General features: G+C 43.6%; 1 protein-coding gene across 1 annotated transcript in view; it reads left to right on the top strand.

Annotated features, from left to right (window-relative positions):
• The window catches only part of RAP1GDS1 (Rap1 GTPase-GDP dissociation stimulator 1), a 155,497-nt gene extending 154,380 nt beyond the window's left edge, over nucleotides 1-1,117 (top strand). The window contains exon 15 of the mRNA XM_052641992.1: nucleotides 548-1,117. Coding sequence (XP_052497952.1) covers nucleotides 548-675 — 128 coding nt within the window. The 3' untranslated portion in view covers nucleotides 676-1,117. The remainder of the gene's footprint in view (nucleotides 1-547) is intronic.
• The last annotated feature ends 14,442 nt before the right edge of the window (nucleotides 1,118-15,559 follow it).

The following is a 15,559-nucleotide window of genomic DNA, read 5'->3' as shown; positions in this document are numbered from 1 at the left end:
GCACTTGAAAGTGTTTCCTGCTGCTTTTGGATGGAGTGCTCTAGAAATATCAATTATTTTAAAATCTGTTCTGAGTATTGCTACTCCAGCTGGTCTTATACCTCAGTTTTATCAAAATAAACACACCAGTTTGAGGAATGCTAATTACATAAAACTTATGGCCTTGAGAGGAATCCTGTATTTTACTGTAATTGAAGTTAAATAGAGCAAGAGAAAGAAGAAGATAGGAAATCTGAAAAGGAGTCTACTATCACAGAAATTTGTTGAAAGGAGGTGAGGTATAACTTTTTTAATTGGAGGATAATTGCTTTACAACGTTGTGTTGGTTTCTGCTGTACAGCAGCATGAATCAGTTGTAAGTATGCATGTTTCCCCTCCCTCTGGAGAGGTAAAACCTTTTTATTTGCCACAAAATTTAAAACAGATCTATTTTTATAACTCAGCATCATTTAACCAAGCATTCTGGATATATGCTTTGGGTAGTGTGTATAGTAAGAGTAGAACGCTCTTATAGAAGCATACCTGTTGTCCTGTTTTTGTCTTCCAGAATCCCTGCACAAGGAAGTTCAGGATCTGGCCTTTCTAGACGTTGTGTCTAAACTTCGCAGTCATGAGAACAAAAGCGTTGCTCAACAGGCCTCTCTCACAGAGCAGAGACTGGCTGTGGAGAGCTGAGAACTGCCCCTCCCCGACACTCCTCTCATTTCCCCTTTGTCCTCCATCCAGCTGCCTCTTCTGCCTCATCCTCTTCCACATCACTTGTGCATGCGTGTAACGTTCCAATGCCAACTGAAGAACTGCTGTAGGTACCTGCCCAATAAGATTTCTAAACCCATTAGTTAGTGTGAACATGGATTTGTCAAGAACAAGTCTCCACCCATAACTGTTTTCTTGTATTCCTGTTGCTTGAGCTCCATTAAGTAGGATGTGCATGTTGTAGTCCTGTGATGACGTAAACTTGGTACTACACAGTGACTTGCTCCTCACCCTTGGTAAACTGCATACTAACGTGCTGGTAAATTAGCAACAAGTGAGAACGCAGCAGGATCTGATTAGCTCATGAACGATGGGATTGAATAGTAAAAATAGCTCCATTTATTGGTGCTTGGAAAGCACAGTGACCAAAAAACCTGTATGGCTGCTTATTTGTTAGTCTTACCTACTAATGTCAAATCCGTGGTACCCAGAGTTAAATAAAGTCCAACGCTCTCACTCTTTACCCTATGGTTTCTTCTTCTTCCTTTGTAGTCTCTTGAAACTGCCATAAACTTGCAAGACTTCCTGAGGTTTTTTTTAATGTCATGTTTAATTGGCCATCATCAGTACCCTGATGCTGAAAACGTTTGTAGTTTTCAACATAAAACTTAAGGGGTTGAAGATTATTACACTAATACATCTTGTTTTTTTGCCTGTATTTTAGATTTTGGTATATGTACAGTTTCACCTCAGAATTTCTTCCATCAGTTAATATTGTCCAGCACATGTCTTTAAAAATCACTTGGCATTTGTTTTCAACTGAGAAATTTGAGTATAGCTCATTGGAGAATGGATTTTGTTTTTTATCATCCAGCTTGAGAGCCAGAAGTTTCCTCAGTCTTAGCCCTTTTAAATTTTATGTGAGACATATGCAGGACATAACGTTTCAGAAATGTTTGTCTAAAGAAAGGAAGCAGGTTATAAAAGCCATAGCAGCCAGTCCAGTTCATTCTGCAGATGGCCTCATTCTCGTAGCTGTTCGCACTTCCCACCTCTGCTTTTCACAGAGAACTTCAGTAGATCTTAAAGCCTAATGGAAAACTGACAGTGCCAAGACTCAAGATGAGAAGACCCCCTTGGCAAAATGTAGTATACTCTTCACTGCCACTACCACTACCACCACCACCAAACGGGTTTTTAGAGCTTTGAAACTCAATCTTTGTAAATTAATCAGAACACCCCTGTGACATTCCTGCCTTCTCCGTATGCTTAAGTTTGACGAATACTAGCTGAAAGGTAAGGCAGGCTCCTTGCTCTCCAGCACTGATGCTGCACACCTCTGGGGGGTGCTCAAAGGTGGACTTCTGACTCTGAAATAGCTGTCATTCAAGAACGTTAAAACCCCAGTAGAGGTAAAAGAACCTTTTGACTGACTTCCCTTTGATGTCCAAGAAAAGGAAGATTATTGTGAGTGCTTATGCTACATTTACTGTAAGAATGATCTTGTTCATTGTCTCCTCCTGGGCTGGATAGTGGACTGTATTTTAGGTTTTGAAAGATATCTATAATGTTGCATAAGAGGCTGTCCATATTAATAACTAAATAAATAGTATATCAAACTGTAATGGCATCATTTGCTTTATTTGTATATTGTACTTCTATTTCCAGCTCCTAGAATAGTACCTGCTGATCTCTGGTGGTCTGTAGATATTCACTGAGTGACTCCCTACTTCCATGAAACTTCCAGAGTGCCTGAACTATTTCTGGATATATAGAGAAATTGAGATGTAGGTATTTGTCTGACTTCAAGAAATTTTTTTTTCTTTTTTGATAGTAGGATGTCTCTACTGAAAAGCATTATACAGAAAACCTCAGAACAAAAGCATCCAAAAATCATGGATTTGAGAAAAGATACTAAATGGGCCAGCTGCCAGCAATCAAGTTGCTGATATGCTAGGAACTCTCATCTTTGGCAAAACGAAATGCAGTTCAAATCACCAGTTGTTCTACAGAGAGACCAGAGGCTGTGCCCTTAGGATGACAGGGCTCCACCGAACTCAGGATGTGCTGCTGTGCGGTGGGTGGGAGCCCACAGACCATACCATCCCTCTCCCACTACTTAGTTTTAGATTCCACCTTTACATTAGTTTGCTGCTCGTAAGAGTGCATTCTGACGGAAAGATGGGAGGTGCCACACAACAAAGCTTTTATTACCAGTTTGTGCCAGGACTGGAGCACAGATGAAAAGCAAAAAGGCCAAAACTTAGAGGGGAGATGTCTGAGTGAAATGCACTGGAATGTCCTCCCTTCCTCCCTCCCGGCCCTGTTAGCTCCTTGGAATCTTGCTAACCACCCCACCCAGAGTGAACCCATACTGTGCTCAAAGCAAAATTGATTAAATACTGGCCCACAACCCTGTGTTTTCCTTGATAAAATATGCTTTGAGCATACTCTGATAACAGTAGAGATGTGGAACAAAGTTTTTCAGTTCTAAAACAATTTCCTCTTGGGTGTAACAGGATGCTCTTGGATATGGATTAGTTTGAATTGTTCTGAAAAACCCTGCATGTGAACATTTCAAAAAAAAGTACTCTTTGGTATCATCCGAAGGCTTATTATCTAACTCTGCTAAACATAAAGGGTGAAGCTCTCTATTACTTAGGTGAGCATTATCCTTTGTATCCAACTGTTACTAGAATCAGTATGCTTAAAAGACACTGCTTAATGTGAGGAAGCTGTACATTTGAATTATACAAGTGTCTGTTAAAAAAACAGTGATAATTTGGGGTGAATCTTCATGGCTATAACCAGGAAAATTGAGGGGGTTTCCCACAGATATGGTCTATTAGTTTATGTAGTTATATGTCATATAGCTTCATAGATAGGTTTTAAAGGTGTGTCTAAAATGTTGAAATAGCTATTTTAAAAAGTGTGGTAAGTGGAAGGAGTAAGGTCTCTGGATACTGTCTCTCCTGTAGTGACATCCTGGTTCTGTTACATACGGGCTGTGTGACCATCACCACGTTACTTAAACTCTCTGGGCCTGTTTTCTTATTGCATTTAATAATCTCTACTTTCTAGAGTTTTTCTGACAATTGAAACTTTTAAAGAGGTTGACATTGAGGCTGGAGGGAACTGGCATCTCGTGGCCTAAACTATACTCCCCACCTTGCCCTGGGAATTCAGAGAACAAGAGCCAAACAGGAGAACTAGTTCTACATAGATAGAGAAATTGAGATTTCGATATTTGTCTGACTTGAGAGAATTTCTTTTGATATTAGGTTCTGTCTCATTAATTGTGTCTCTTATTAGTTTCTGGAGAAGGAAATGGCAACCCACTCCTGTATTCTTGCCTGGGAAATCCCATGGACAGAGGAGCCTGGCGGGCTACTGTCCATGGGGTCACAAAGGAGACACAACTTAGCAACTAAAAACAATTCATAGTCTCAGGAGCACCCAGTTATCCTCTATGTGGAATGCATAACCCCTTACCTCCTTCCTGAAACGAAGATGGCCAGGTGGGCAGAGCAGGCCTTGAGCATAGCTCCCCACTGTAGTAGTTCCTCTTTCTGTCTCAGATTTCTTCATCTGTAAAGTGGGAATCATAGTACTAGCTCAGTGATATTAGCTTCTGTTAGCAGAATTACTAAATCAATATAATTAAAGCTGTAGTACTATGAGTTTTTTCTCAATATAGAAACAAAACAATCCCCCTTTCCCATTTTCAGTGCTGCCAATTGTTTATATATACAGTATACCTTTTTAATATACATACTTCGTGTTTTTCTTAGAAATAATTGCTGTGTGCTTTGCATAACAGTTTATGGTAGCTGTGCCCTGAATCCTCTGGTAGGATCCACCTATTTATCATTATGCTTCTTGACTAGACAGAGTCCCTGTTTCAGGGGTAAGGCATTACTAGTTTCTTATTTACTGTATATGGTCAGCTACAGTATTTGAAAGAAAAAAATGAGCTTTGCATGGAATTTATGCTCCAGAGTTCAATAGTTCAGTTTATTTATTCTTTCTCAATTGACTTTTTAAAGTTCATTATTTCCTTATCCTTATTCTGTTTGTTCCCAGAAAAACAAACAAACCCTTTTACCAAATTGAGCTTTTCAGCCATGGCCATAGAGGTTGTAATCTAACAACATTTCAAAAAAATGGGCAATATGCATCTGTCTGCTATTTATAACACTAGAGAGACACTTAACATGGCAACGACTCATTTATATACTGGAACCAGTTATAATTGGACCAAACTTAAGCCGGGGAGGAACTGATGGCTGGGTTCTCCTGCCATTTGTTTCCCGAGTCCCTGGCTTTTCTACGGCCTGATGTCACATTTGTCCACAGAGAGATGGAGAGCCTCCCACTTCCTAAGCAAACTGGAGGATCAGGGTGATGTCATGAGCCATGCCCTCTTCTTCCAAGTGACTTAAATGAAATGGTTTCTCTCATCCCATAATTATTAATGCAGCTTTCAGGGAGTAAAACTGGCACATGTTGGATGGCCGAATCATGGAAACAGGTTCAAAGGAGAAGTGATTTAATTCAAACACCATATACAACCTAAAAATCAAAGTTGGCTTTCTCCCTCACCCCCAACCTCAGAGCACATTCTTGGAATTTATCCATGACTCAGAGATCTGTGGTTTTGCTGGTAGGCATGTGTGTAATCATATTAATCTGCTTAGCACTATAAAGGTAAAACCACATTCAGTGGTGTGTGAAATTTTATAGTGTTCAGTTGGTTTTGGTCACATAGATAGAGAATTTTCTTGTTTTAGGATTCAGTTTTAAGAAAATTAGTTGGGATTTTCAATCTTCGTCAAGGAAGTTGAAAACCTAATCCTGTCATACTTTGAAGCTGCTTAGTGTCAAGTTTGGGTTTTTTCCTTAAATAATTCAAAAAGATATCTTTTAGATTTCTGTTATCTTGAGATAAAGCATTTTAAAGCTTTAAGCCAGATTTCCATATATAAATTTTAAATCCAACCACAGATCTTCTAAAATATAGGAATATTATATAGTATTCCTCAAAAAAAATAAAAGTAGAACTACACTATGATCCAGCAGTCCCCCTTCTGAGTATTTACCCAAAGAAAACAAAAACACTAATTTGAAAAAATACATGCATCCCTATGTTCAAGATACGGAAGCAATCTAAGGGTCTATCAATAGATGAATGGATGAGGAAGATAGTGTACACAGTTGTACCTCAATATCCACTGAGGACTGGTTCCAGGACCTACCTTGAATACCCAACTCCACAGATGCTCAAGTACCATGGTCCCACGTCTGTGGAATCAACCGACCTTGAAGAGCGTAGTGCCAAAGCTTATACTGAAAAGACCCACATATAACTGGACCCATGCAGTTGAAACCTTAAGGTTTGACTATAATTTACAATGAGATATTAATCATAAAAAAGAGTGAGACGTTAGCATATGCAACACCATAGATGGATATAGATGGTATTTATGCCAGGTGAAGTAAGTCAAATACCATATGATTTCACGTACTGTGAAATTTAACAAACAAACTTACAGAGAAAAAACTGGTGGTTGCCTCAAGGGAGAGGGGTGTGTAGTTGTGCGAAATAAGTGAAGGGGATTAAGAGCTACAAATTTCCAGTTCCAACGTCAAGAATATTGTAATAACTTCGTATGATTATTAGACTTACCATGGTGATTATTTCATAATGTGTTAAAATATCAAACCACTATGTTGTACACCTGAAACTAACATACTGCACATCGACTATACTTCAATTTTTTAACAATCTAATTTTCAAGTATCAGTTCAGTCGCTCAGTCGTGTCTGACTCTGCGACACCATGAATCGCAGCACGCCAGGCCTCTCTGTCCATCACCAACTCCCGGAGTTCACTCAGACTCACGTCCGTCGAGTCAGTGATGCCATCCAGCCCTCACCCTCTGTCGTCCCCTTCTCCTCCTGCCCGCAATCCCTCCCAGCATCAGAGTCTTTTCCAGTGAGTCAGCCCCTCACATGAGGTGGCCAAAGTACTGGAGTTTCAGCTTTAGCATCATTTTCAAGTATAGGTGACACATATTACTTACTTACTATTGCAGTAGTTCTTCTGTCATTTATTGAGTCCCAGGAGTCCTAAAGGAAAGAAACTCTAGCTGTACCCTCAGATTACTGTCAAAAATAAACTCCTATACAAATATTCACTTTGAATCTTACAGCCATATCTACTTTAACATAGGCCTCCCTTCTACCCAGATGGTGGGACTGGGGGCAGGGCAGGGGGTGGTTTTTAATGGACTGTGTATTACAAAGGATGGATCCAAGCCTGCTGAGATGCTGCCCTCGGGGTATTCATACCTCAGATGAAAAACCCCTGCTCCTGTGAGGACATTTTACTGTGCCTTCCCACAGTCACCATCACCCCACTACCAGGGCCGGAGGAGGTCAGCTGCCTTTGACCTTGACTGTACATCTGGACGTCACAACCTGAATTGCCAGGCCCTTACTCTAAAGTGCGGGCTTTGTCTGGTGCAGTCTCGGAAGGATGTCCTGGCGTGCTCTCCACAGCAGTGGCCCTGTGTGTGTATTTTATGTAGTCAAGGTGTTATGCCACATGTAGCTCTATGCCTATTTTCCACTTATACAATAAGCATTTTTCCACATTACTAAGAACTCTGGTTCATAACTTCATTTTTAATAGCTGCATGTTCTTCAGCTATATGGATGTACCATAATTTACTTAGCCATTTTCTCACATCTGGACATTAAAGACGTAATTTCAGTTTAGAAAAACAAACCCCAAGTGCTAAGTTGTGAACATTTACAGATGCTCAACTAAAAACTACCTCACCTGTCAGTCCCTCTGCCTTCTGCCCCTCATCCTCAGTTAAAAGCCACGTTCCTTTTCTCCTTCAAGGGTCCTTCGTTTCCCAGTGCAGCCTCTTTGCACTCTTCCTGACCCACTTGTACTTTTGTCACCTTTGGACACTTTTGGCTCCCGCCCAGCCCTTCCTAGTCTCCTAAGGAAACCCACCACAAGGGGGAAAGAAGTGAAAGTTGTTCGGCCGTGTCTGACTCTGTGACCCCATGGACTTCTCCATGGCCAGAATACTGGAGTGGGTAGCCGTTCCCTTCTCCAGGGGACCTTCTAAACCCAGGGATCCAACCCAGGTCTCCTGAATTGCAGGCAGATTCTTCAGCAGCTGAGCCGCCAGGGACGACCACCACAAGGGGGAGTGGGGTCACAAAGGTGGGGTGACTGCACCTCCCCCTCCTGACATCCAGGCCTTAAATCAATTCCACCCACTCATCCTTCAGCACCACCACTTACCTGATATTAGAGAGGGCACGGAACACACCTCCCAGTACCCGCTGGAACTATAGCTAATGGAAGTCTAATTGCCTCTCAGCACTGCCATCCACCACACTCAACACAGACCTCTCACCATAGCCTGTGAACCGCCATTCTGATTGGTTCCCGGTGATGAACACTCTCCAGGCACCACTCACAAGGAGAGGAGGGAGAGCGGTAGAGGGCCTTCTTTCCCACAGGAATCCTCATTTCATCCTCCCAAGGCATCTGTGACCTGGCTGACCCCTTTCTTCCTCAGAGATGGCAGACTGTGGGCCCTCATACATCTTTGTCTGGCCCACGTGGTATTTTGAAAAAATAAGAAAATGAACAGCTGTAAACATGGAAAATCTGGATGAATCTGCACACCCACACTAATCCGGTTAACTGACTTTCCTTTTATAATGGGGAGAGCTGGCAGCCAGCCATTCTCTGTTTCAGGAGGGCAACGTGCGACTGTGACCCTGTGCCTCTGGACAGAGCATGCATCTCCAGCCTGTTCAAGTCCCCCACACCTGGCCCAGCTCCCCTCAACACCACAGCCCCTGGAAGCCCATGTGGCTTGACCTTGTGGAGACTTCATGTGCCATCTGTCTGCTTCCAGAGCAGGAGTAAGGGGTGGGGATTTTTAGGGAGAGAAAAGCGGTGCCAAGGGAAAGGCCTTGTCAAACACAGGTCCAGACACTTGACCTAAGGGCGTTTTTATGACCTGTGCAAACTTGCATTGTTTTTAGCACCTCAGAAAAAAAGACGTTCTGAAGGCCAGTGACAGCTGCAGTCTGTCTGGTGTCAGGAACATGGAGACCCAGACAGCTGTTAGCCATGCCCACATGTGTACCCACGCCATGCTGCTGACAGGAGGGTGGTGCTGCTGACCTCCTGTGCTCTCACACGGCTAGCAGCACCCAGAGGGCACTGCAGGAATTTAGAACATCCTTTCTCAGCTGGATCAGGAATGCAGCCCTTCTCCTGAGGCCCCAGTACCCTCCCCACCCCCTTTACCCCATGATTAAGTGGCTCTTATGGAATGGGGGACCCGCTAGCCAAGCAATTATTCTCTGTTCTTAGAGAAGCGCAGAATTCTAATAACCTGCCAAACTTCTGGGGTAACCTGATCAACCACAATTTCCTGTGGGTTCAATCCCTGAGTTAGGAATATACCCCAGAGGACAGCACAACAACCCACTCCAGTATTCTTGCCTGGAGAATCCCCATGGACAGAGGCTCCTGGGGGGCTACAATCCATAGCGTCACAGAGAGTTAGACATGACTGAAGCAACTTAGCAAGAGTTAATCCTTCAGAAATAAGTCTCTTCATTTGAAAAGGCACATACAATTCAAAGTTTCAATCCACTCTCAGCCAAAACACCCATAAAGAGAAACAGCCTGCCGCTAAATGTTTCCCTGGCATCACGCACAAAAGGAGAGCACGTTCCCCGTTTCCCCTGGAGTCGAGGAGTCCGGAGCCAGGTCAAGTCTCCACGCCTCTGACCACCAGGAGTCACACAGATCAGGAGCTAAAGTGCAGCACAGCGCACAAATGGTCGTCAAACCTTGTAAAACTTTCCTAGAGGCGACTAGCCCAGGGTCAAAAAATGCCAGGGCTCCCCACCTCCCTGCCATGATTGAATATAATATCAATATTGAATATGAAAATAATATCAATAGGAGACACAAACAAACCCCTTCAGTTTCTGAGAAGATGAGGCAGAACATGGAAGAGGAAGAAGAAATCAATCAAGACTCAAAATCAGCGACAGGAACAGTGGACCTAAGCAAAGGCTGACGTTGGTAGAACCAATAAATAAATAATATAGAGTCCCTGGTGGCTCAGACGGTAAAGAATCTGCCTGCAATGAGGGAGACCTGGGTTCGATCCCTGGATTGGGAAGATCCCCTGGAGGAGGGCATGGCAACCCACTCCAGTCTTCTTGCATTGAAAACCCCATGGACAGAGGAGCCTGGCAGACTACAGCCCATGGGGTCGCAAAGAGTAGGACACGACTGAGCGACTGAGCACAGCACAGCAGATGCCAACTATTATATATATAAGAACTGAGTCACTTTGCTGTACCCCGGAAACTAACACACATTGTAAATCATCTGTACTCCAAAAGAATAAATTTTTTAAAAATACAAAGACAAAAAAGAAAAAGGACCTTTTGTCTTTGGGGCAGATATTGCAAGTGATTTACCCAACATCCAGCCACCCCTTCTGCCCTATTTACAGAACCCCAATTTTGTTCAGGGGGACAATGTACCAAGCTTAAAACACTCCAGTTCTCCAGCTTTCCAAGTGGGCATTACCCTTCTATAGAAGTTCATGGGGAGGGTGTCCCTTAGTGAATTAGGCAAAGACCTGCTAGAAGGCCTTTGGCCCTTTGCCTTTTTTTTTTTTCTTTCTTTTCCCTCCCTCAAACCTTGACATGGGTCCCACTCTGTCCCACTCTGGGACCTCACAAGCAGCCCTCTTGCAACCGTGAGGTACAATCAGGAGAATGCAAGCCTCCACATTAAGGACAGTGGAGCAGAAAGGTGGGAGCAGCCTAGATCCCTGGTAGCACTAATGAACCAAAAGACCAGCTATGTACCGAAGCACCTCAGACAGGGCAGGAGACACGCTTGCTTGCTTCCACCCCTAGAGCATGGTTCTCTGTTGTTTGGATCGGGATGAAATCTTGATGCACACGGCTAGTCACTAAAGCATCAAGGCCTTCCGAGAACAACTTGTTGTGCTTACTGGCCATGCCACAGAACTCAGTGGATTGAAAGAGCGGGGGCTACACACTCTAACCCTCAAAGTTCAGAAAACCCCCAAACAGCCTGACTTGCTGACCTAGCAGCCTGCCTCACTACAGAGATTTACTGAGCATGTACTGTGTTGCACTCTGGATATATTAGATAGATATGGGCCACTGAGGGAGGAGAAGAGGGACATTTACCTGACTGTCATAGTAAAGCAAGCAAGCAAGGATGCTAACTGCTGTATAAATAGAATCATGGGGTTCTGCAGAGATGACTCAGCTCTGGGCCTCCTGGGGCAGAAGGCACCTGTGAAAGCAGAGAAGAAGCAAGAGACAGGGAAGGAAATACAGAGCAGAGCAGACAGAAGAGGGCCTGAGACGTTTTAACTTGTTACGTAGCGGAAAACTAAATTTTAAACAGAAGATTGGCAAATTGCTTTATGGTTTGATCTGGAACCAGAACTACAGCTAATGGAAGACAGAAAGACTAACAGCGATCTGCAGGTAACTGTGCTGCGTTCCCGGTGTTGGGAGACAATTCTTCATGGGTGTCTTGCATTTCTATACTTCTGTGAAGAGCTTTCATCTCCATCTCTTCAAGGATGTTCACCTAGCATACTTGTAAGAGAGACAGTGCCTCCCACTGGAGGCAGGGACAGGTTTTTGTACCATGGGAATAATAGAGAGACTTTGCCCCCGGGGGAAAGTTGGTCAGGATTGCTTGCAGACCCCTTATAAAGTTGGGGGACTCCTGGGACTTCCACGGCAGTGCAGTAGTTAGGACTTAGTGCTTTCACGGTGGTAGGCCCAGGTTCAGTTTCTGGTTGGGCAACTAAGATCCTGCAAGATGTGTGGCATGGCCAAAAAAAAAAAATGGGGGCGGGGGGATTCCTGAGCTCTGTGGACCGGGTACTCTCTACCCAGAAACAAAGATCTGTTTATCCTCCTTTGACTTGCTCAAAGCCACAGCCTGGTCGGGTGCTAGAGACAGAGGTTCCCAATTCCATGGAAAAGAGATGTCATCAAGTAAGTTCGAATGTGGTGAGTTCTCCCAGACAGGATGCTGCAAGACCGCATCTTGGTGGGCTTAACAGAGTTCTGAGGGGACCTCCCTGAGAACGCTGATTTAAGTGAGGTCTGGGGGAGAAGAGCAGGTTGACCCTTTTCATCTCTGCAACGTCTCCGTGACGTAGGCATGCTCATCTCCATCTTATGAGGCAGGCACTGAGGGCTGAAGAGAGAAACCACACCCACACTGTCATCAGTGGCCAAAGCTCTGGGTCCAACCAGCACACTGTCTGTGACTTTCTTATTTTGCTACACATGGACTAAAGCAACTTGAAGACTCTTTCACTGAGTACAGACGATATGATATCCACCAGGCTCAGTGAGTGACCAGCTAGGGTCGCCATAGACACTGCGTCACTAAGGAACATGCTCCTCTGTTCGGTTCAACTCCAGTTCTTTCCGCGACACAGTCAATAAAAGAATCAACATCTCCTCCAGGCTTTGCTCTGCCCTGCAGGTGGGAGGAATGAGCCCTGCCTTACTCTTTGTTCTTGTTTTAATACCTCCTGATCTCCCCTTCTCTTGCTTTAGAATTCAGTATTAACAGAATGTTTCATATACAGAAGGCTCAAAATGTGCATCCAGCTTGAGAAACAGCAGAACATGAAATTGCCCCTGAGAAAGATGCCCGGCCTCTACTAGGAAGAGAACATTTATGTCACCAGAGATGTGGAATCTATGCCAAAATGGACCTATACAGACACATCTGCTAAGATGACGTTCCCCCCAACTTAGTTGCTGGTAACTGGCCCCCAACACACTGCCCCAGCCCAGGCCCCTCTGTCTTGTCATCCCCACAAATTATTGCTCTTTGTGTAACAAGGTATTTAAGCTTTTGATCCTAATAACTCCTGGTCTTCATTTTCCTTTTGAAGACTCCCATATTCATGTAAAACAATAAATTTGTATGTTTTTTTCCTTGTTAAAAAAAAAGAGTGTGCGGAGAGTCCCCATTACCAATTATTCTAGAAAGCAGACTAAAGAAAGCATCAGCAGAAATTACATTAGAATAAATTAGAATGTGAAGCTGGAGTCCTGAGATGCTCTTTCCTAAAATGGCCTGACAGACCCTTGAGAGTCGTTCGGTCATTCAAGCTTTCACACTCCAGGCATGTGACGGGGGAGGGCATGCAGCTCCGCACTAGAGACACCTTGTGGAGTCAAGCGTCTCCATCGTGACAGGTCTGGGCTGTGGTGTAACTGGCGTTCTAATTCACAAGGTGAACAAAAATGTTAACCTGGAGCTGCTGCTGCTAAGTCGCTTCAGTCGTGTCTGACTCTGTGCGACCCCACGGACTGCAGCCCACCAGGTTCCCCCGTCCCTGGGATTCTCCAGGCAAAAACCCTGGAGTGGGCTGCCGTTTCCTTCTCCAATGCAGGAAAGTGAAAAGTGAAAGGGAAGTCGCTCAGTCGTGTCTGACTCTGTGTGACCCCATGGACTGCAGCCCACCAGGCTCCCCCGTCCCTGGGATTCTCCAGGCAAGAACCCTGGAGTGGGCTGCCAGTTCCTTCTCCATATTTGGAGCAGAAGACATTAATTTTTCCTCTTTCTACTTGGGTACAAATCTTGACTGAAACAATTTTTGCTTAAAAAAAATAAAATTTAAATGTCTATGGTAAAGTATTCATTTGGTGCCACAAATGAGATGCTTTTGAATCCTTTGATCTAGTCATTCCACGCTATTAGGACTCAGAGTTAGTCACTCCGTCGTGTCCTATTCTTTGCAACCCCATGGACTGTAGCCCGCCAGGCTCCTCTGTCCATGGGATCCTCCAGGCAAGAATACTGGAGTGAGTTGCCATGCCATCCTCCAGGGGATCTTCCCAATGCAGGGATCAAACCCTGGTCCCCCACATTGCAGGCAGATTCTTTACCATTTGAGCCACCAGGGTATCTATGTGCAAAGTATGAGAAATGTATAAGAAAGTTCACTGTACTGTTATTTAATTGGGAAGAGTCTAAATTTCTAATAGTGATGGGTTGATTAATTCAATTATAGTTTATCTGTATCAGGAGTTCTCGAACTTTTTGGTCTCAGGATCCCTTTAAATAGCTTAAGCCCCTGAAGAGTTTTTGTGTCTATGGGTTATTTCCATGAATATTTACTATATTAGAAATTAAAAGGGAAAAATAGTTAAACACAAAAATACACACATATTCCATTAGCTGTCAGAGTGATATCATATCATCATGTAGTCTCTGAAAAATGACACTTATACTTGGAAAGAAGGTACCAAAAAGGGAAATGATGTCCTATGATACTACAAAAAAATTTTGAGCTTGTGGACTTGAGAGGGTCTTGGGAAGCTCCCAAATTTTCTTCACCACATCTTGCGGACCCTTGATCGATAACAATAGACTAGTATATCAGTTCAGTCTCTCAGTCGTGTCTTCTTTGTAACCCCATGAATTGCAGCACGCCAGGACTCCCTGTCCATCACCAACTCCCGGAGTTCACTCAGACTCACGTCCATCGAGTCAGTGATGCCATCCAGCCATCTCATCCTCTGTCAGCCCCTTCTCCTCCTGCCCCCAATCCCTCCCAGCATCAGAGTCTTTTCCAATGAGTCAACTCTTTGCATGAGGTGGCCAAAGTACTGGAGTTTCAGCTTTAGCATCATTCCTTCCAAAGAACACCCAGGACTGATCTCCTTTAGAATGGACTGGTTGGATCTCCTTGCAGTCCAAGGGACTCTCAAGAGTCTTCTCCAACACCACAGTTCAAAAGCGTCAATTCTTTGGGGCTCAGCTTTCTTCATAGTCCAACTCACATCCATACATGACCAGTGGAAAAACCATAGCTGTGACTAGATGGACCTTTGTTGGCAAAGTAATGTCTCTGGTTTTGAATATGCTATCTAGGTTGGTCATAACTTTCCTTCCAAGGAGTAAGCGTCTTTTAATTTCATGGCTGCAATCACCATCTGCAGTGATTTTGGAGCCCCCCAAAATAAAGTCTGACACTGTTTCCCCATCTATTTCCCATGAAGTGATGGGACCAGATGCCATGATCTTCGTTTTCTGAATGTTGAGCTTTAAGCCAACTTTTTCACTCTCCTCTTTCATCAAGAGGCTTTTTAGTTCAGTATATAGAGTATAGTAAATTTAAAATGTTATTGTATAAAATATTCACTGATATTGAAAATGCTGTTTTTTAAAAAGTAGATTAAAGAATAGTATAAACCATATTATACAATTTAAAACAAACATGAAAGTAACAGAAAGACACACACAGTAACATAGCTCTAGATGGTGTATACCAGCATAGGCCTCTAGTTGATGAAAATACAGGTTATTTCTTTTTCTGTTTTCTGCATTATTTTGTAATCAAAATAAAATGTATGTAACAAAGATATGCATATTGCCCATGTATAATCACCCTTTATTTTCCTAACCAGATCTGAAAATTTCAGCTTAGTAAAGATTGATGGCAGGAGGAGAAGGGGACGACAGAGGATGAGACGGTTGGATGGCCTCACAGACTCAATGGACATGGGTTTGGGTAAACTCCGGGAGTTGGTGATGGACAGGGAGGCCTGGCGTGTTGCAGTCCATAGGGTCACAAAGAGTCAGACATGACTGAATGGCGGAACTGAAGTTTTAGGAAGGATCTCGACCAGCAATATCAATACGACAGTGGTTTTGCATGGCTCTACATGAGGCGTACCTCTAGACTGCCCTTGCCTCTCCAAGCGTGCTCTGCAG

This window comes from Budorcas taxicolor, chromosome 6 (assembly GCF_023091745.1).
Source record: "Budorcas taxicolor isolate Tak-1 chromosome 6, Takin1.1, whole genome shotgun sequence".
NCBI lineage: Eukaryota > Metazoa > Chordata > Mammalia > Artiodactyla > Bovidae > Budorcas > Budorcas taxicolor.
The sequence above is the reverse complement of the archived record's forward strand: the minus strand, read 5'-3'. Positions and strand labels throughout refer to the sequence as shown.